A 21090-nucleotide genomic window follows, 5' to 3' on the forward strand; every position below is an offset into this window, starting at 1 on the left:
CAGGATAGTTAAGAGAGAAAGGAATTTTAATGAGGGAAAGGTGGAGAGGTCGGCCGGTGGTAACATGGCCCTGTAAATCTCTAAAAACGAGCACGTGTGCATTAGGGTCTTTTGTTGTAAGTTCGTTCAGAATGTTGTGAAGCTTTTGAGGGAATTCGGGGTTATTGTGAGGAGGGGGGAAAGGGGGGGATATTCTGACATGAGCGTCGCAGTATTCTTGAGGAAAATATTACGAACACGGAGGCTTTTTTATTCCCGGAAATATGGCATATTCAGCTATCGATGTGAAGCTGGGTATGAGCAGATGTGAAAGCTTTCATTTCCAAACCAAATTTGCGTGTGTGGCAAGGGAAATTGTAAGATGTTAAAAGTAGTGTTTGGTAGCGCAAAACAGCAATGCCGTCAAATCCAAACCTTTGTAAATTGCAGTTAAACTTCGAATTTATTTCGAACAAAAAAGGTAAAACATTGCATTGCCCACGAGGCTTCCTTGAAATTTCAATTCTCAAGAAATTCTCACGAAGAAAAGTTATTACTACCATGCACATGCGCCACTTCCTTCTTCATGTGCCTTTAGAAGAGAAACTCAAGGCAGGAGCTCCCACTTCACACGAAGCTTGTCGTCCTCAACAAAGCCGTCATTCAGGAGATCCGCTAAGACGAACGACGTCTTCAGGAGACAAACACCAAGGTTGCTTGAAGTCTCCGGCTTTTTGTAATACGTCAGAGAACGTGTTGTTTTATCCTCGACCTCCCGTTCGGCGCCTCGCTTCGGGTGCACGACGCTCAGCTTGATCCTTTGTTCGAATGGCCACAGAACAACGTCGTCCAGGTCGCCTTCGTGCAGCTGTAATAAAATATGCACAGTAACCGAGTCGTCAATTTTCCAGAATTCTAGGCCTGGTGACATGCAATAACCACGCAGGTACACCCTCTCGTTGTAATAGCTAGCAAAGCCTTCCTTCAGCGCTTTCTCTTCGAGGGGTTTCACACCCTGTACAAGAAACTCGCACCGCGTTGCCTGCAGCTGAGCCAGTGTATGCACTTTTGTGATGCGCTCCAACGTCTTCTGACCATTCTCCCTCCCTTCTGTTGTGGCTTGCTCCAGGGCAGCTGTGATTTGAGAAATAATTCCAGCAGTTTCCGTTGTCATATTACCTAACTGATCTGTCAGTGCTCTCTCTAGTCGGTTTACGCCTGCGGAAATATTGTTCACGGTGTCGCTGCGTGTCGTCAGATATTCTTTAATTTCCGCGTTCGACGCTCGTATTTCTTGTCTTAAGGCTTCTTTGAATGCGTTGATATCATGAGAAATTTCATTAAACCTGTCATCGTGCGTGCTATTATCAGCAGTGATTCTTTCGAGATAGCCCTTCATTTCATCCGCCTCCTTTTGAAATGCTTGGCTGAAAGTAGCAAAGAACGCATTTCCATCCTTGTGGTCGCAATTGCTTTGGGATTCCAAAGAGGCGTCAGTCAACGAGCCGCAAGTTCCCGATCTGAGGTGCGCGCACACTTCGCTGCAGAGGACGCTGTTCGAACACTTCGGGCAGCGAATACAATGGTGCACACATTCCCGCTGGATATGGTGGGCGATCATGGAAGCAGCCGTCACATGCTGGCAACCTTGTTCTGCATTCCAGCACTTGACCTGCAAGGCGAAAAAGAGTATTTTCATTGAAATCACTATTACGTCTCCAACTATTGATTTCTTAATTTGTTTTTAAGGTAATTCCTGCTGTGATTTCACGTCAGCTCTTGGCTGGGCGCAGGGGCAGCAGGATCTTGCAGCTTTGCTCTTCAAAATCTACAATTTTATAGCTGCAACGCAGGAGTGGCAAAGACACGGTTGCGCTTTCACTTCTACGCGTCCACTCACTCCGACTCCTAGTAGTGTAATTCATCAAATAAATTATAGTTTTATATTTACACACTCCTGTCCCCTATATCACGATTTTAGTCCTCCCTATGCGCCCCGATTTAGCTCCTTTTGCCTGGCGACTGACGTACATAGCAGTAAATAGCAGTAGCGAACAACAGTAGACACCATCTATTTCTGTTTGCGCGCATGCTGCATATATCCCAAGCGGCACATGACATCGGTCCAATGTAGGATCTGAGTTGGCAAACGACAGCCCTGTGAAGGCCCCGCGTTGCCTCTGTTCTCCCAGCCTTGGCTCAGCCATTTTTAGAAGTTGGCAGTATTGGACCAGTTTCTCGGACGTTCTCCCAGCCTTGGCTCAGCCATTTTTAGAAGTTGGTAGTATTGGACCAATTTCTCGGACGTTTTCCCCGCCTTGGCTCAGCCATTTTTAGAAGTTGGTAGTATTGGACCAATTTCTCGGACGTTTTCCCCGCCTTGGCTCAGCCATTTTTAGAAGTTGGTAGTATTGGACCAATTTCTCGGACGTTTCACCCGCCTTGGCTCAGCCATTTTTAGAAGTTGGCAGTATTGGACCACTTTCTCGAATGTTTCCCCTGCATTGACTTTGCCATATTTAGAAGCTGGCCAATTCCTGCAATAGGCAACGCAACTTTGAAGTGCCGACTGCTATGGAGCATCATGCAGTTGCTATTGTGACTTCTTAGTTTTCTCAATTGCGGCGATAGGCGCGATATATATATATATGGCTCGCACATTGTTAATTATTTATTAGCATATATAGTCCGGGGCGTAGATAATGATATCTTCGTAAAAACCCGCATAACCTCCTGTGAGATTTTTTAAATCTCAGTTTTTTAAACTAAAATATGCAAAGTTGCATGCATGCGTGCGATTATTTCCCCCTTTAAGGTTGTGGTCTTCGTTCTGTGTAAATGTAAAAAGTCCAGTCGTGCAATGAAAGAATGCGAGTCGGAGAAACATATATGCAGCACCGATTTTCAGGCCTGAATTTCAAAAACTATAAATAGCATTTTATAAAAATAACTTCTCGACTCTAACGTTAAATACGCTGTACCTTGATGTGCTTGGGCGTCGCAGTTAATGCGGTATACCTGCAGAACAGCACCAAAACATATATGTATGGCGCAACGTGTCGAGCACTCCATTAAAGCAGGAATGGGTAAAGAGTAACGTGCGTTTGCTCCATGATAGGACAGCGCTGACCATGCGCTTATATAAGAGATACATATAGCTTAAGAAAAAAAACGTTACATCGTCTGCGGGAACTCGAATTGGAAGAATGCGAAGGCATTGCGCCTCCACGGTACTCGTTCTCTCCCTTTGCCTCGTATGCAGCCCATATGAGTTATATGTGTCAGTATATGTGCCTCATATGAACACATATAGGCTTCATACGAGTTCATATGTGCCTCGTTTGACTCATATGGGCACCATATGAGCCATGTGTCGACAAATGCGCCTCGTATCAGCACATATACTTCATACGAGTTCATGTGTGTCACAAATTAATGTGTCTCGTATGAACGCGTATAGGCTGCTTACGAGCTCATACGCGTCACAAGTGTCACAGATGAACACATCTGCTGCATATATAGTAGTTCACGCGCTACGGAAAGGTGACTTGTATGGATTACATATGTGGCATACCTTAACTGACACGCGACACTCGTGCGTACACAAGAGCTCCGATATGCACCGTATCAGCTTACATCAATCTCGAGCGAAACACATAGCCGCTGATGAGTGCCTCTCATAGAGTGGGCCTTGCTGTTTGAAACACGCGGAAAAGAAGGGATGAACAAGCGATTAACAAGTGCCCAACCAACGCATAAAAAAACTCTTGGCCTGTTTCAAATATTTTTCTCCTTGATTCTCTGCTTGTGCCCTCCTGTTGTAAACCGCGCCTATCCAAACAGTATGACGTTAGGCGTTTCCAATGTGCTTGGACAAACGTTCAGCCAGAAGGCAAATGTTGCCTTCTGGGCTTAGTTGAGCTAATAACGCCAGGTATTTTCATGCAAGAGCTCCGACTGTAGTTAAAAATATGTGCGCAATGAGAGTACTACGATCAATGGTGCAGGCGCTGTGAAAATTAAAATACATACAAATATCAGATCTTTCAGTGCTTATCACAGAGCACATCAAGATCCACAATATCAGTGGAAGTGCAATCGGCTGTAGTTCAGCTCCTTATACCTTAAAAATAAACATTTGTCCTCGCACCTAACCGTCGAATTCTAAAGTAGTGGGAAGCATAGCATAAGTCTTGTCATCGAAATGTAAAGCAGTTTTTGCCATGCCAGCAGTGGTGTAGTGGGTAGTGTAGTGAGCTGTAGATCTCTAGGTCGGTGGTTCGAATCCGGAACGGCGCGTAGGTTTTTTTTTCGCGTCAGAATTTTTTTTTTACTTTCTTTAGTTTACTAACTTCAATGGAAGCTATTTTATTGTTAATTGCCTTATAATTCCACCCCAGCCCTTCCCTTTCCTTTCCCAAAAATTGCAAACCAGACACATACGAGATATTCCATAATCTCGTATGAACCAGACACATATGACACATATATACGAGATTTTTCGATAGGGACGTATTAATCGCTATCGGTTAATCGTCTTCATATTGATTACGGTCATAGATTTCAATCACGCGTCTTCAGCGCGCACTTCGCTTCTGCGTCGCGTGGTTGCTTCGGACGGTAGCAAGAGTTGGGGGGTGCGTACGTCGACTGATGTTTCGGAGTGCGATCGTTTCCTGCCGCCTTGATCCAAGCTTGAAGACGTAGATGCGACCGGCCGTTGTGAAATACCGAGATCTTGCAAGATCTCACGGTATTCTTTTTCAACGATACGGTACTTGCGTTGCTTTGCATTCATGGCGAAATGCAGAAGCTTTGCGGTGAAAGACGAGGACCGCAACAGCCGCACAAAGGGACAGCAGACAGGCAGTACGACCAACACCTCCACACCACAAAAGAAAAACAAGCGCGAGCACTCGCGGCATGACTCGCGGGCAGGGTTGCCGTTGGGAACATTTTAAAAGGAGCCAAAACTTGAGCTGAAAGTAGTCAAAAGTAGCCATGCCATTTCATCTTAGCTGTCGCGTAAAATAAGATCTTTTGCTCATTAATAAATTGAAGTGTAAAAAAATTGATAAAAATTATTCTTGGCGGTGTTGTCAACACTAAGCTTCAAAGAAATTTTTCGGAACTAAACACCGCTTTACGCATAAACGTAGGCATCCGCTCTCGCTCCCACGTACGTTCCAAGCCAATCCCAATCCATAGCTTGTGGTCATTTCGTTTGGACGTTTGTATAGTCTAGTACACTATAGACGTTTGGCAGCAAAGCGCTCTTGTGAATTTTTATTTCTTCAAGCTTTTTGAAGTTTGGTGGCGGCACGCGTGAGTCACCGAGGGGAACCAGGAGGCACTGCTTGCGTAAGTATACATTCTGCCCTTTTTTCCCTTTCATGTTAGTTGTCAGCTAATATTTACTTGTGAACTTGTCAAGAGTGAGGACAATGAGCACGCCTCGTGTGTCGCCCCTTTATCTAACTTGTCTGTAGGCATCTGTCAGCAGTTGTCTTTTGATTAACTCAGCGGCGCATTGCAAGGTGTAACTGCGTGTAAGGGTTGGGGTAATATGAAGTAACACACACGTACACGAAGGGAAGCGCTTCTAAATGTGTGTGTTTGTGTGTTCCTTCATCAGGGTGAACGCACTATCCCGGCAAATCTTGTTGGCGCATTGCTTCTGAAAGGGTTTGTTTCTCGGCACATCGTACATTTATGTACGTGTATAGATATTATGATCATGATCGCAATGACAGTCGTCACGTGGTTACGGCGCTCGGCTGCTGACTCGAAATACGCGGGTTCGATCCCGGCTGCGGCGGTCGAATTTCGATGGAGGCGAAATTCTAGAGGCCCGTGTACTGTGCGCGATATCGGTGCACTCTAAAGAACCCCAGGTGGTCGAAATTTCCGGAGCCGTTCTCTGCGGCGCCCCCCATGACCAACCAGTTGCCACGTGCGATGCAGTTGAGTGTTTTTCATCGCCAATTTTTGCTTTTGTGAGGCTAATCGCTTGGTTCAGGCATGCATGTCAGACGTCATAGAGTCGCAGCCTGCATGCCTTGTGCTTGATTGACAAATGCTTCCATGGCAGTGTTGACATTGTTTCGTTGCGAGTCTCCGTGCGATGAGAGAAATGTGACAAGAACAGGATGAATGAACACAATTCTTCTGTACTGCCAGAAGTAATGCTGCTCCTGCCAGTGATCGGTTACAGAAAAAAAATTGAGAGTACTTTTTATTTATGTGTGTCCCTTCCCGCTACTCAGAGCCTTGTATTACAAAGTCTAGATCAGTGTGACTCTACATATAGCGAGTGCTAGTTTCGAGCTCGCTAATTGAACGCGCTTGTTTTCTCTCTTCCTCATTTGGTCAATCCTGCGTTTTACTGGTTTCTTTTTTCATCACTATGCTCCTGGTAGACTGCACTCAGTTTGATGTTCAATGCAGTGAAGTTGCACGCCACTATTGCTGGCTGTTATTTGTTTCACATGACAGCAGGCACAGAAATATTGTTTAAATAAGTCCCAAATTGCAGGCGCTCGTGACACTTGTAACTCTCAACTCATGAAAGTTCAGAAGTGCGTTGCGAAGTAGAACGAGATGGTTGTAAGAGTACCTGTCAGTTGTCATGGTAGTGTGAAGTTTTCGGCACCCAAACAGGCAAGTGCCAGTAGAGAATGGCACAGAGAGTGTCTGGTAAAAATCCTTGTTTGCCCATTAATCTTTTGTTGTGTTTCCTCTGTGCAGCATGTCAAAACCATTCGCTGTGGTGAAGTTTCCTCTTGAGGACGACTGCCTTGCAGTCATTCCTGTCGGATGGCTCACAGAGACAAAAGAAGAGTGCTACTGGCCTGTGGCCAGGAGCTCGGAGGTGACGCGGCTCGCAAAAGCTGAGGCCGAGCCAGCTCTCGGAGGGGAGTGGATGCGTTGCCCAGTGGTCGTCGTTACCACTTGCCATAAGTAGTCTTATTGTAGACATATTGATGGTAGCTTCATCAGCGATTGTAAAGGCCTCTTTGCTAGATTCTGTGAGTCTGCACCTCTGCATGGCTAAATTACGACTAAGAAGTCATGTTGATAGCCACCGCTTAGCCAGCTGTCAAAAAGAGGAGCAGAATGAACTGTTAGCTATTGCACTTGTAAGCTGATGAACTACATCTGAAACTCATTAGTGCCTTGTTTTTGAAGACCTGTAGTTCCCAGAATTAGTGCTGCACTCAGTATGCTTAATAATATTTAGTACAGAAAGGTTTAGTATGGTAATTTTTTTTTTTTGCATTATGAAACATTTTTTGGCACACAAAAAGCACAGACAAGGAAAGAGCACACAATACAAATGCCAGACATCAATTGATGCTTTGCGTTGTGTGCTCTTTCCTCATCCATTTTTGTTGTGCACTGAGACAGTGTTTCATAATGCAAATTCAGAACCAACTCATCCAGCTGTTTACATTTAGTTCAGTTTGAATTGTTAGCCTGTCGCAGTAGCTGAGTGGTCCATGCTGCTGAGCCGAGGGCCCAGGTTACATCCTGTCTGTGGTGAAATGGAGCAGTGCAGAATGCGCTTGTGCTCTGTAATATCAGCGCATGTTAAACAACCCCATGTGGTCTAAATTAATCTGGAGTCTTCCGCTACGTCATTCTTCATAGCTTAAAGCTGTTAAATCCTAGAAACCAGAATCACACTTTTAATTGTAAATAAAACAATGCCTCTGCCACATGAGTGTTTCACAGGCTTTCAAACTGATAGTCTGTTGGCCTGAGTGTTGCTATACAGGCAGCTGAACGGGCATCAAGTCAGCAAAGCAGCCCTCGGACATATTTTGTAGCGACAATTCTGTTAAGTATGGATACGTGTTTAATTATGAGGAATTATGTGAGTTAGTTTTTGGAACCCATAGTTTGTACGAGATTTTGGTGCATGGTATTGAGGGTGCCTAAGACTGTATGCTGTTTGGGCAATTAAATATGTGCTCTCGAAAGTCTGCCAGTTTCCTTTCATAAGGTTTCTGATATAAACAGCAAGCTTCTTGTGGTAAGCGGCCGTGATGGTTAGCAGTCTATGGTTGAGGAAGGAAGGACCCGTGCTCTCACTGTAATGTAAGTTATCAATCGCTCGTACAGCTCTTTTTTGTAAAGTAAGTACTTTCACAAAATTGGTTGAGGTAGTCGTTCCCCAGATCAACAAACAATATTGTACATGCGAAAAGACTAGAGAGAAATAAATTTGTAGTTTGAATTTTCGAGGCAGTATTGTGCGAAATTTATTTAGGATACCAACAGAGCGAGCCATTTTAGTGCAAACGTAGTTTACACGATCTGTCCAGAGTAAATGTTCTTCAAAAATGACTCCAAGGAACATTGTAGAGCTGACACGAGTTATAGGAGCTTGCTCGAAGTGAATTTGGAAGTTGTTCGGAACTTCCTTATTTTTGGCTCTAAACAGTATGTACTTTGTTTTCCTGACATTAAGTTCTAACCTATTTGATTTTAACCAAACAGACAATTGGGATAACCAACTATTGGAGGCTGCTTGCAAAATATTACTATCTTGCACTGAAAAAAATACGTTAGTATCGTCTGCATAGATTATAATGTTGTCTGCTGGATGAAGGTTGACGATATCATTAATATATAATAAGAACAACGTTGGTCCTAGAACGGAGCCCTGTGGCTCACCAGACACAATCTGACCGATCCCAGATGAAATACCGTTAATGATAGTTGTTTGAGATCGGTTGTCAAGGTAGCTAGCAAATAAGGTTAAAGGAACACCGCGTATTCCATAACAATGCATTTTTTCAAGCAATATCTTATTGTTAACCGAGTCAAACGCTTTCCTCATATCAAGGAATATGCCAACTGTTAGCAGTTTATTTTCTATGTTTTCAATTAGCTTTTCTTTGATTTCCAGTAAGGCGGCCTCAGTTGTTTTGTTTTTTTGAAATCCGTACTGTTGCTTGGAGATGACATGGTTTTTGTCGAGATATTGAGAATGTTTGCAGGATCCTACAAGAGCGCCGAAAAAAAGGTGCGGCGCTACGAGTTCACTTCAGCCCTAGAAAGCTCGGCAGTTTCTGGTAATTGAAATTCTCATATTTCTTTATTGATGAGAAATTATTTTGCATACTCAACAAGACGTTCATGTGCAATTCTGTTTTAGGAAATGAGGGCCACAACGATGTTGTACAGCTGCCGTCACCACGTAAGACATGAATTCTCATTTGTTAAGCCGCCGCGGTGGCTCAGTGGTTACGGCGCTCGGCTGCTGACCCGAAAGACGCGGGTACGATCCCGGCCAAGGCGGTCGAATTTTGATGGAGGCGAAATTCTAGAGGCCCGTGTGCTGTGCGATGTCAGTGCACGTTGAAGAACCCCAGGTGGTCGAAATTTCCGGAGCCCTTCACTACGGCGTCCCTCATAGCCTGAGTCGCCTTTGGATGTTAACCGCCTTAAAACTAAAACACCATTTCTCATTTCTATTTAATGTAAGGTCGACATTGTGTTAGTTTTGATTGGGGATTTATGGTAGTATGCTTGCAAAATCTGGGAAAAAAACTCCACCGTAGCTAATTGCACTTGCAGAGAAATGGAACGTGCTCAGACTTGGCATCAGCTTTTTACATTTGCCATGCTCTCAGATCAGCAGTGATTCTGCCAGTAACCATTTCGTGGCAAACTCTCTTACCCACGTTAACAGTACTGCGAACAGGTTTCTATTCACATGACATATATTCTGCTCTCTGTGTTTGGTTTCGCCATGACAGTTTCTTTTGTGTCCTTAAATGTACCGTATTTTCCAGTGTATAAGACGCACCCGCCATATATGCAGGCTGTAATTGAAAAAGTTGCTATATAAGACGCACCCCAGTTTTCCCAGTTGGGCTAGTGAGGATCAATTAAACACGCTTGCGCGACCATCACGAAATTCACCGTACTTGTGAGAAATTCTTAAGCAACGCTAAGTGGTCGAAAAAGGCAACACTCGCGCCATTCCTGCCCACGTTTTGGAAAAAAAGAAAGAAAAACAAAAAAAAACTCTCCCACATGTCCATAAGAACATTTTATTTCTACTTAAAACCTTGGAAATCTTCACCTTCGGATGCGCTATCAAAAAGTTCACCCATTTCTGGTGGCAACGCGACTGAAGTATTCTCTTCGCACTACGTACATGGAGCAAACAAAGTGGCAAAGGGTGGCTGAAAAAAGAACGCCGGCTTGTCCTGGCTTGTCTTGACAATGGCGAGAAGCGTGATTGTCGTCATCTTTTGGCATTTCACATTACTTTTGCTTGGGGCTTCCGAAACGGTGGTGTGTTTGTGATCCCGGAAGTCGTCATCCCCGTCGTTTCATGATAAAGTTCACCTAAAAAAAGTTGCGCACGGTGGTCCCCGTATTGAAGTATTAACCGTGTTCCAACCACTTCATTGCTAGTGATATTTTTTCGGTAAAAAAGGCTTGAACATGAACCTGAGTAATTTCTGAACTCTCTAAAAAAAAACGAAAAATTCGCATATAAGACGCACCCTTGTATAGGACGCACCAGCAAGATTTTTGAAAAAAGCCGCGTCTTATACACCGGAAAATACGGTACCAATGCACCATGCTGGTGCATGAGAAATGTAATTATTGAAGTACTATAGACACATATTTAAAAAATTGAAAACTGATTTTTCAGGAAAGAAAGTGGTGCAGTAATTCTCTCGCATTTCGGTGGACATTCATAAGAGAAGGGATAAAGGAGGGAGTGTGAGAAGAAAGGAAGAAGGAGGTGCCGTAGCGCCCTGGGATAATTTCAGCCGACTGGGGATCTTTAACGTGCACTGACATCGCACAGCACACGGGCACCTCTTGCGTTTCGCCTCCATCGAAACGCGCCGCCGCAGTCGGATCACAACGTTCTTTTATGTGTCATAGGTATCTGCATGATGTGACATTGTTTGTCACGTCAACTACTTGTCATGGAGGTGTCGGTTTTGATGGGTTTTGAATTATGAAGTCTTTGTACAGCCTGTGATTGAAACCAAATTAAAATATCTTTTCGGCCAAAGGAAGTGTTACTATTGCCTGGGGGGCATCTCTATATAACCAGGAATTTGTTTCTGAACTTCGTAATTTTGTGTCTATTGTGTTTTAAAAAGATCACCTGTATGAAAAACAGCCTGGCCATGCAACTGTTCTGTCCCTTCTCCAAAAATATCCTGAAGTAGCATTTCTGCATTCAATTAGGATAGAAATGTGACATTGTGGTTGTACACAGTAGTGTGTTCTGTACTTCCTGGATTGCCATCAATGACGCATGTTCATCTCCAGCCCCACTGAATCACGCTGGGGAGAGCGTGAACGAAAACAGTGCGCCACCCAGCAAGCTGGAGGGGTCGACAGCTGGGACTGTTGATGGTGAGATTTTCACTTTGTTTACTTTTGTGCAAAAAGAGAAATGCAAGCCAAACATGGGGACACAGTGAGAGGACAGAACAAATGCTGCTTGTCCCGTCTTTTCACTGTGTTCCTTTCTTTTAATTACACTCCTATTTTGTCTAGTATCAAGTGACACAACAAAATATAGAAGCTAGATCTGCTTTGCCTTAAAGAAAAACAGAGCAAATTTTAAATTTCTCATTGTACCTGCTGCTGCCGAGCAGCAGTCAACAGGCCCAGAAAGACCTAGAGAATATACTTATTCAGGAAGATATTTGCACGGAGTTCTCCTCAGTGGCTCTTGAAACGGTGCTAGGAGCACATTTCTAGTTTCAAACTATGTGCTTTGAAAGGGGTCACTCTGAAAATCATCACATGTATTTCTCAAAAACCATTGTATTGAACTGAAGTGGTACTGGAATTTACAACCTAGTACTTCCATTGCTTTCTCCTCTTGTGATTCATAGTGGAGTGGTTGTTGTGTGCCCTTCCCAAGAGCTGTATGTTGTGCTTTTGTTGGGTTCTTTTGGATCCTGGCATTTCTGTTGTCTCTCTCGGCCTACATCACCACCAGGAAGCCACTCCTACGAATTGCACTCTACACAGTAGTCCCATGTTCTGTGCATTTGTTTCCTTACCAGCATAATTTGGTCGCTTGGTCGCGGTTGGTCAGCAAGGCCCATATTGTAATTTTTCATTGTCTTTCAAAGTATTTTAAAAGTTTACTGGTTGGAAGTCAATGCAGTGCCTTGGATGCAGCGAAATGTGCTGAAAAAAAATTAATTGCGCTATCACAAACCTCCCATAAAGGGTGCTGAAGGAGATAAGCAGCCAATAATAGTGGCATGCTCTGAAGGAGGACCTCTTGCTTAAGAAAGAACTGAACAGCCTAACTGCCTTGTGGAGCACATCAGCTGGCTCCTAGTCTTGTCTTGCCTGCAGAAAATGGATGCGTGGTAAGAGATAAATGTGACCTTGTTTTATTTCTCAACGGTTTGGGACCTCCTGTGCCTAGCAAGAAACATTTGGTCCACCTCTTTGTTGCATTTCGCTTGTCAGCTAAGGGCTATAATTCCATAAGGGCTATCTTTGTTGCAGTTTTAATGCATTGATCCCTGCCAGCACTTGCAGTTAGAACAGATGTCTACCTCCAGCATTTTGGCCAATGTGGGTTTTGCCGTGAGCAATACTTTCCAAATGGTGCAATGCTATATTAAGGGCACAGGCCTGCTCTGCTTTCTCGCTTCTATTAGCACATGCTTCTCATGACACTGGAAGAATCCATTTGCGACTAACTGCTGCCATCTCTGCCATGGTGCAATAGCAGTGGAAATGCCCATGAAGCAATGTAAAAATTGGCGAAGCTCATAGACTGAGAAGTCCTTTACACAACAAGGCTGCAGATTCTGTGCTAGCTATCACACATAGAGCAGCTCCATTTCACCTAGGTGTTTGTCAGTGCATGGTGACATTTATGGCATTTAAATTAGGCTAGCAAGGAATAGAACATGAATTAGAAGTGTCCTGGAGGATAAAAACTGGGGGAAGTTTAGGAGCATAGTACAGAGTGTGTTGCTGCCTACTGTTAGCCTCATACTGTTCTTTATTGTACCTCAGTACGCAAATGATATTATTGCGCCCAGGTTAACCCTGCTCTCACTGAAATTGTTGATTGCTTCAGTTTCAGCTACCCTGCTGAAGCTGATGTGCCTGGTGCTGGAGGTCCGACAGCAGCAGCGCGACTTAATGCAGCGGTTACAAAGGCTGGAGGATCACGTGCTGCTGCGGTCGGACCGGCAGCTGGAGCAGAGGACTCGGCCAGTGTCCCCCTCGCCACCGCCTCCCACCCTTGCACTGCCCGCATTCTCCCCCGAGGAGTTGGACACTGTGGAAGCTGCCGTCCAGGACGACAGCGTGGCTGCTGGACTGGTGATTTAATGTTTCTGATAATTCGTGTCTGGAAAAAATGAATGCCTACTAACGAATTGCATGCATAATGTAATTCCGAGGTTTGTGAAGAAATCTTGAGCTCCAAGAGTATTTGCATGCTGTGCTCTGTGAATAACATGCTCTTCATAGATATAATTCCTACTGTTGTGCTGGAGTGTGCTGTCACAGTGTGTTTTGTTAATGTAAATGTCTTGTTCATGAAAGTTGCTTGCTGATATACACACTGGCTGTTTCAGTGAACATTTTCAGGAATTCCTAAGAATAGGGAGTTCAAAATAGAAGAAATATTTGCAGGTACACACGCACAGTTATGCAGTAAATTATGTCCACCACTGCTGAGAGATCGTTCCTCCAAAAAAAAAAATTGTTTTCCCATATCGAACTTGCGCTTCTTTAGGAATTTTTGAGAGTGTTCACTGGAACGCCCTGTCGATTCCTTGTGTGGTGAGATTTACTGTTCGAAGCAAAAGTGGTACGCAATGCCCAGCCGGTAGCAGAGCTTGCAAAAACTGCATCACGTGTCGGGACAGCTGTTAGGGGACTCTCTTTATCTGCTCTTTGGCTCCTATCAATTTGTTGGGCTCAGTAGCAGTGCTGAACATGTGGCGCTCGCAATATTGCTTACGGCAAGTGCCAGTTGTCACATCATGTTTCAGCCACGCAATGCAAAGAAAATGCCACCTGCGAGACTGCTGTCGCATCAGATCAGAGCGTTTAGGCGAGAAGGAGCGCTAAACAGCAAACCAAGCTACTGATGCTGGTTCTGTGCGAAGCATTGCACCTATCACATCTTGTAGTAGCTTGGTATTTGGCGGTGCAGTCACAGGCTTTTTTGGGGCAGTTGCTCTCAGATGGTGTCACTCAATGTCATTCGATGTAGTTTTCCAGAGCTCTGCCGGTGGCCGGTCGTTGCATAACAGACTTGGTTCCAACAAATTTTTTTTCTCAGTCAAATATTTCTGTGATTACATTATTGTTTACATCGATCAACAGCAAAAAAAAATCCCCTATGCTTTTGTTGCCTGTGGCTGCCTTTCTTCGTATGTGTCTCATAACGAGCCCCTCATTTTCCTTACATTTGTCATTTATTGTTGTGCTGTTTTAATTTAGTTCAGCAGTGGACTTTGTAGCTAACATTAAGGATGTTGTAAGGTCTGTTTTACAGGAAGCTGAGCTTTCGGTTAATATACTGTTGCATGAACTGCTGTGAACACAGCTGGAAGTTGGTCCTCTCTCAGTGCGTCTTTAATTTCGGCTAGGTTTCCCAAATAATGGGGCAGCTTTAACCCACCTCTTCCCTGTCTTTTGCTCACATTATGCACATTTCATTACTTAATCTGCTGCCAAAAACAAGCAACATCGTTTAATTAAATGTGGTTGCTAAGCACGCAGCTTTACTCAGGTGCTTGGGGATTTAAATAAGCGCCCTTTGTATAGCATTAATTAGACTGCTCAATTTCAGGGTAGTGAGCCCCGCCATGGTGGCTCAGTGGTTAGGGCACTCGACTGCTGAACCCAAAGACTCGGGTTCAAACCGAGCCGTGATGGCCAGTTTTCCATGGAGGCGAAAAGCAAGGCGCCCGTGTGCAGTGTGATGTCAGTGGCGCATGTTAAAGACCCCACGTGGTCGAAACTTCCGGAGCCCTCCACTATGGTGTCCCTCATCATAGCCTGAGTCACTTTGGAACTTTAAGTTCTACAAACCAAATCAATTTTAGCGTAACGGCTGTGCAGAGAAAACACATCCAGCACATAGATATCTGCAAAAAGCATTATAGTTATAATATAATAATGTCCAAGATGCAAAGCATAATGGGTAGGAGTTGGCCACTTTTGGTTAATCGCTAAAGTTTCCCTGCTCTTAGTAAACTGGGAAAAAAAAGAATGTCCATATTGGTGGTGGTGCTTTCTGCTGGTAGCAACTAGTCAAGCTATTGTATCATACAGAAATTATGCATTATGATTGTAGGTACTCGCATGGGCTGTTGACAGGTAGTCACACAATTGTCTTAGCTATTCGATTCTGCTAAACTAAATGAAATTATAATTGATGTTTGTGCCTAATAGCTTGTGCACCTGTGGTGTTTCTTTTCAGCGAAAGCAGCTGGTCCGCCTGGGGGGCAAGGGCCTGAGGGAGGTGGGCTCCAACATAATGACCGCCATCATGGGGGTGGCTGTACAGAGGATGTACAGCCTCCATGGCCGCAAGGGCAAGTGGTCATTTATTGCCCTGAAGTTATGCAAGGTGGCAACAGGTATGTTGTTGCAGTAGCTTTTAACTGAATTTTAGAAGATGAGTGGAAGAACATGCACCAGGTTCTGCTGTGCTTTGTTTTCTTTTCTTCTTTTCAGTTGATACTTTACCAGTTTTCTTTTTCATTACAGGTGAATATTTTGTTACTGTTTTTATGGGGGTAGTCATCTGCAGTTTTCTTCCATGTGCATCTGAAGATATATGAGTCAGCAGATGCCTTTCAAAGAAAGCCCTCCCATCAGTCACATCCATCTCTTGTCATGGATCGTAGTCGTGCCTTGTATCTGCCAGCCATTTGTGCTCCCATATGTTAGTAGTGCAAAGTGGTCGACCGTGATGTCGCAGCAGCTTTATACAGTTGGTTAGAAGAGCTTTCAGGTGGATTTTCTCCTCAAGTTGTATTTGGATACTGTAGTCCTTTCATTTTGGCACGCACTTTGAGTTAACATGTACTTGTGGCCTTTTCTGTTTTCTCTGTTGCTGAAATAATCTTGATTTCTGTTAACGAGCAAACTTTTTCTGCTGGCCTAAAATGAACGCTTATCTTATGCAGATGCCATCTGTGAGAAGACGGGGGCGGATGTGGTGGAAGCGCAGGGGTTTATTAGGAAGTGGTTGCCAGGTTCGGTGGACCGTGGCGGCGGACGCAAAAGGCGTTTTGCCGAAGCGTTTCTGCCAAGTACCGCTGCCGGCCTGGCAACCACTGCGAGCCCCTGTGCTTCAGCCCCCAGCACAGTGCCCTCCCTTCCCCAAGCGGCCCCCACCTCCCAGAAATCCTCCTCCCGCGCGGCCCTGGCTCCTTCCCAAGGTCCCGCCTCCTGCGCGGCCCTCGCTGCCTCGCAGGACTCGCGCAACCGCGCGTCCCCAGCCACGGTGCCTAATTATTTAATAAATAGTTTCTCAGTTGGATTCTTTCGTTGCCTCATTTTGTTGTGCATGTGTATAGAAGAGATGATTGCAGCTTTGCAATGCCAAAACCCATGGCTTTCCCAATGCGAACATTAACTGGAATGTGAATATTCGCTGAACTGGAAATGCAATGGCATAAACTTCGGGCAAGCGTTAGCAGAAAGGCTGAACAGTGGCCTAATTGTGGTATGTCAAGCCGGTGTTGGTAGAGCGGCTGAAAGTGGGTACAATAGCGGCATGAATGTCGGTTCAGTGTTGGTAGAGCGGCTGAACAGTGGTCTGATAGTGGCATGAATGTCGGTTCAGTGTTGGTAGAGTGGCTGAAAGTGGGTACAATAGCGGCGTGAATGTCGGTTCAGTGTTGGTAGAGCGGCTGAACAGTGGTCTGAGAGTGGCATGAATGTCGGTTCAGTGTTGGTAGAGCGGCTGAACAGTGGTCTGAGAGTGGCATGAATGTCGGTTCAGTGTTGGTAGAGCGGCTGAACAGTGGTCTGATAGTGGCATGAATGTCGGTTCAGTGTTGGTCCGAACATCAGGCCAAGGTTGGAAAAAGTAACTTTTTGCCCCAATGCCGACGTCGGTACGACTTTCGAGCCGGTTTTGACCAGCATTATGCCAGCGTCGGTCCATTGTTGGTGTGCTGCTTGGGATGGCAGCGTTCAGAGAAGGCTTGGTTTTTTCGATATCTTTGTGAGCTTCGAATAAGAAGAGAAAAGAATTTTGGACTAGGACGATTTCCTCCAATAATACACTCGCCTCCATGGGAGCCCTCGGAGAATTAGCGCCATGAAAATGTACCTTACTGCACATGCAAATGCCTCGCTGCATTTCCTGCAGTACTCCAATGCAATGGGCAGCAACGATTAACCTGCGGTGATTTTGTCCGTCTGTCCACAGAGTGACCTGAATTACAATAGAACATCGAACTGCGTAACAATATCAACCACGTATTTATAAGCCCATACTAGTTTAATGATGACACATTGCGTACCGTGCATACACAGCAGCGTAAATCCTAGTACAGGATATCCATGTGGTCCGCCTGCTCTCGGCAGGAAACAAAAAAGTTACAGGTAAGAAAGAAAGCTTATCGCGAAGATAAAGCCTATTCTTCTGTGGGAGCCCGCCGCTTAACCTGGATAGAAATGCAGGCTCAAACAGACCTCAACATCAGGAGAGTACCGATGCAATTTGAAGCCTACATTCTACACAGAGCACGTATTGAGCAAATAGTTTAATGGTGGGTACATATGCACGAGGAGGAATATTGTTCTTGAGGTGAATTTGGAAGGATTAGTAAATCTGGCATAGATATGATACAGGAAATTAGGTGTTCGCCAATTCACAGCATGGGCCCAGCCTTGTATGTGCGCGCTGTATATATGGTCGCACAGGTAGGATCATGAGATACCGTGCTGTCCAGGTAAGCCGGGTAGAAAGCGTTGAAAAGGTGGTAGACCAAGAAGACAGCTTAAGAAAACACCTACGCCTCTTGGAACATCAGTCAGAGAAACGCAACGACGAGATTCCTACCGCATGACGGAATGCCTGATTGCCTTTTATTTTATGTAAACCTAGAACCGTACTTGATCACCAGACGTCAATTCATTATGACGAGTAGAAAACAACGCTTTGTATGGTAGGGTTCTGAAAAGTAAACTTCGACAATCACATTACCTCCTAAATGTATTATGTGCTGATCACGGGATACGATACACGAAAAGGGAAAAGAAAAGATTTCCATCTTTTGAAGCATTAATGAATTCAAACTATTTGAGCAACCCTGCGACAGATGTGTGTTGTAAACCCGTAGGCAAAACTATCGTGGCTTAATCCGTTTTGTTTATGTGCCTTCGATCGGGACCGAAACCATTCCCACTGTTAGAGAAATAATTCAGATGCAATGGCAGTTCCTCTTGAAAGACGACTGTGATATGATTCAAAAACGTGCTTGCGACAATAGCGGCAACACGCTTACCCAGTCGCTTTGATTTCTTACGAAAAAGGTGCACTCTACTGCATACAGTACTGCATTGCGGTGGACCACGACAGCAGAAAGATGAAAACAGAGGGGTCTTTTCGTCGCGAAAAAGCAGAAATAGGGACTTTTTTACCCTCTAGTCGTCAGCGCACCTGACTGACGGGGCGTGTTGTCCATGGTTTTTTTTACCTCATCTAGCATTACAAACGTTCAGAGTAGCGGGCTGTGGCTGTCAATTGAGGCGCAGCATAAAACTATACCCAACAGCATAATCAATCGGCCCAATATTCGAAATGGATGGTTTCGTTCTCGTTCTCTGTAGGACCGAACCCTTTTTCAATACATTTCTAATATTGGGTCAATTACCTGCGCTGCTTGGATACCACTCGGACCTTCGCGGATAAGAAGGCTCATAACCAGAGCTTTTTTGTCTGTCTTTTAGCGCGACGTAAGGAAAAATATTACGCACAATGATCACCTTTAACTGCTGAATACTTTTTTTTCACACACTTTTGATCACTCACAAACTCGCAGAACCAGAAAGATTGCGAGCGTGTTCGGCGAAACTCGGTCCATACCTTACAGTGCCTTAAATATTGCAGAAATACCTGTCCCTGTGACGTGACGTTAAGGCATCGGAAGAGGGCGGAGTGGGTGAAGGAAAAAACGCGGGTTAATCATATCCTAGTTCAAATCAAGAGGAAGAAACGGGCTTGGGCAGGGCATGTGATGCGAAGGCAAGATAACCTTAAGGGACCTTAAGGGTAACGGAGTGGATTCCAAGAGAAGGCAAACGTAACACTTAGGTGGGCTAATGAGATTAAGAAGTTGGCGGTGGTACTATGGCCGCCACTGGCAAAGGACAGGGTTAATCGGAGAGACATGAGAGAGCCATTTGCCCTGCAGTGGGTGTAGTCAGGCTGATGATGATGATGATGATGATGAGGACGTGTCTGTTCCTTCAAAGCTTCGAGACGTCCGAGTAATCTCTGCGGCTCTGTAGTACGGCTTCTATAGTATATCCTATCTATTCAGCCTACAAAATAATCAGCAAATGAGAGTAGCATTCATTCAACCATTTCCACAGCGCCATGCAAGTTAACCGGCCATTTTTAACTGTATCGGGCACTGTCGAAAAGCCAGTTCAACACCGCCTCATTGCCGCACACAGCGGCGAAATCAGCGAGATTAGGCGAAGCGGTGAAAGCTGCTGCTTCAAATATTCTCCTCTGCCCGGCTCTTCCCACATGCACCCATAACCCCCGTCACCATTGGTGCCGTCGTCATCGGACAGCGAAAGCACACGCGACTGCGAGTGGTTATCGCTGCTCGCTTACTGCATGATGTGGCAGTATTTTTTTGTCCGCAACACGTATTCCCCGCAAACATCAAAGAAAAGAAAAGAGCAACGCACTGAACGAAAAACGGAGCTTGCAGAAAGAATAAAACGAAAGCGAAATTGGCAAATAAGGCAAATAACTTGATTGTTTTGCGTGAAAATGAAAAACAAAGGTCAAGTTCTGGAGTGACGATCCCGAATTAAAGATCACGGAACACATTTTGCGTGGTAAAGATTTCCATACGGTGTCTTGGTGCGGGCCGTGTTAATGTTAGGATACACATAAATCGTTCCGCGGTGTCCTCGTTTGAATTATCCCGCAAACTCTCTGGTCTGGGGCTGGTTTCTATTCATTGCATTTATACATTTTGACGTGGACATCGGGAGTTAAGGCAAGTACTCTCGGGAATTCAAAGCGGAGCACACCGGAGAAGAAAATAACAGACGAAAGAATGCGCTACCATGGCACACCGCAATACAGCGCTGTACAAAAATGGAGCGAAACTTTTAGGTAAGCAGTCAGAGCGAGTGGTTCCGTCTGCCTATTTCTTGTCCCGCGTGTGGCACTGCTACTTCTTTTGCAAACATTATGATACTTTTTTCATGCCAGATAGAAACAGGGAACGATAGTACAAGATAAAAAAAAGGGCGTAAGTTCCGTGACTAACCTCTCGTCTCTGCAACTCATCTAGAGGAAAGTCCCTCCAGTCGACGTCCTCTTCGTCGTGCCACTCGTAGCCATCGAGCGGACAGACGTGCATCTCTTCCTGGGCGCATTGCTCGTAGCACGAGTCGCACAGCACGTGCATGCAGGGCAGCAACGCGGTCCTCTTGCGCACCAGTCCGCAAGCACTGCACACCCTGTTCGCCGGAATGGTCTTCACGAAACTCAGAGGCCTCCAGTCGAGGTCCGGGCTGAAGCCGACGAGCGTATATTGGGTAGTGGCAGGAGGCATCACTCTTCGCGTGCGCTCGCTTCCCCGCCGCCTGAAAAACTGCAATTTTTTCGCCCTCGCCGTGCAGGCTCTTATCTATTTTGTTTTGTAGGCGGTCGCTGGGGCAACTAGCAGAGCGGTATCCGCTGCCTCTTGCGGAACGTAGCGCCTGCTGCGCCGGATTGGCGTTCGTTATCTCTCGAGCTGCATCCACAACATCCTTTATACGTACAGCCTTTGTCAAAAGTTTGGAGCCCAGGGGGGTTTTTTTCGAGCCACGCTGTGTCGTTCTTAATGGATCTCTAGCGCTCCAAATTTCCTG

General features: G+C 45.1%; 2 protein-coding genes across 3 annotated transcripts; one reads left to right on the top strand and one right to left on the bottom strand.

Annotated features, from left to right (window-relative positions):
* Nucleotides 1-586: 586 nt before the first annotated feature.
* On the bottom strand, nucleotides 587-20809 carry LOC149329573 (uncharacterized). Its single transcript, XM_089561201.1, has 3 exons — nucleotides 20502-20809; nucleotides 1517-1651; nucleotides 587-847 (listed from the first exon to the last, which is right to left on the bottom strand). Exons 1-3 carry the CDS (start codon nucleotides 20787-20789, stop codon nucleotides 587-589), a joined length of 684 nt encoding a protein of 227 aa, XP_089417327.1. The 5' UTR covers nucleotides 20790-20809.
* On the top strand, nucleotides 5234-16798 carry LOC149329574 (uncharacterized). 2 transcript variants are annotated; one of them, XM_089560308.1, is made up of 7 exons: nucleotides 5234-5340; nucleotides 6727-9059; nucleotides 9143-9184; nucleotides 11293-11379; nucleotides 13082-13329; nucleotides 15446-15560; nucleotides 16158-16798. In XM_089560308.1, the coding sequence occupies exons 2-7, from the start codon at nucleotides 8951-8953 to the stop codon at nucleotides 16607-16609; spliced, it is 1053 nt and encodes a 350-aa protein (XP_089416434.1). In that variant the 5' UTR covers nucleotides 5234-5340; nucleotides 6727-8950; the 3' UTR covers nucleotides 16610-16798. The 2 variants fall into 2 exon arrangements, with proteins under 2 accessions (XP_089416434.1, XP_089416433.1); XM_089560307.1 differs by having other exon boundaries at nucleotides 15446-15605; nucleotides 16158-16796.
* Nucleotides 20810-21090: the final 281 nt, after the last annotated feature.

This window comes from Amblyomma mixtum, chromosome 9, assembly GCF_055824585.1.
Source record: "Amblyomma mixtum isolate Tamu chromosome 9, ASM5582458v1, whole genome shotgun sequence".
In the NCBI taxonomy this organism is placed as follows: Eukaryota; Metazoa; Arthropoda; class Arachnida; order Ixodida; family Ixodidae; genus Amblyomma; species Amblyomma mixtum.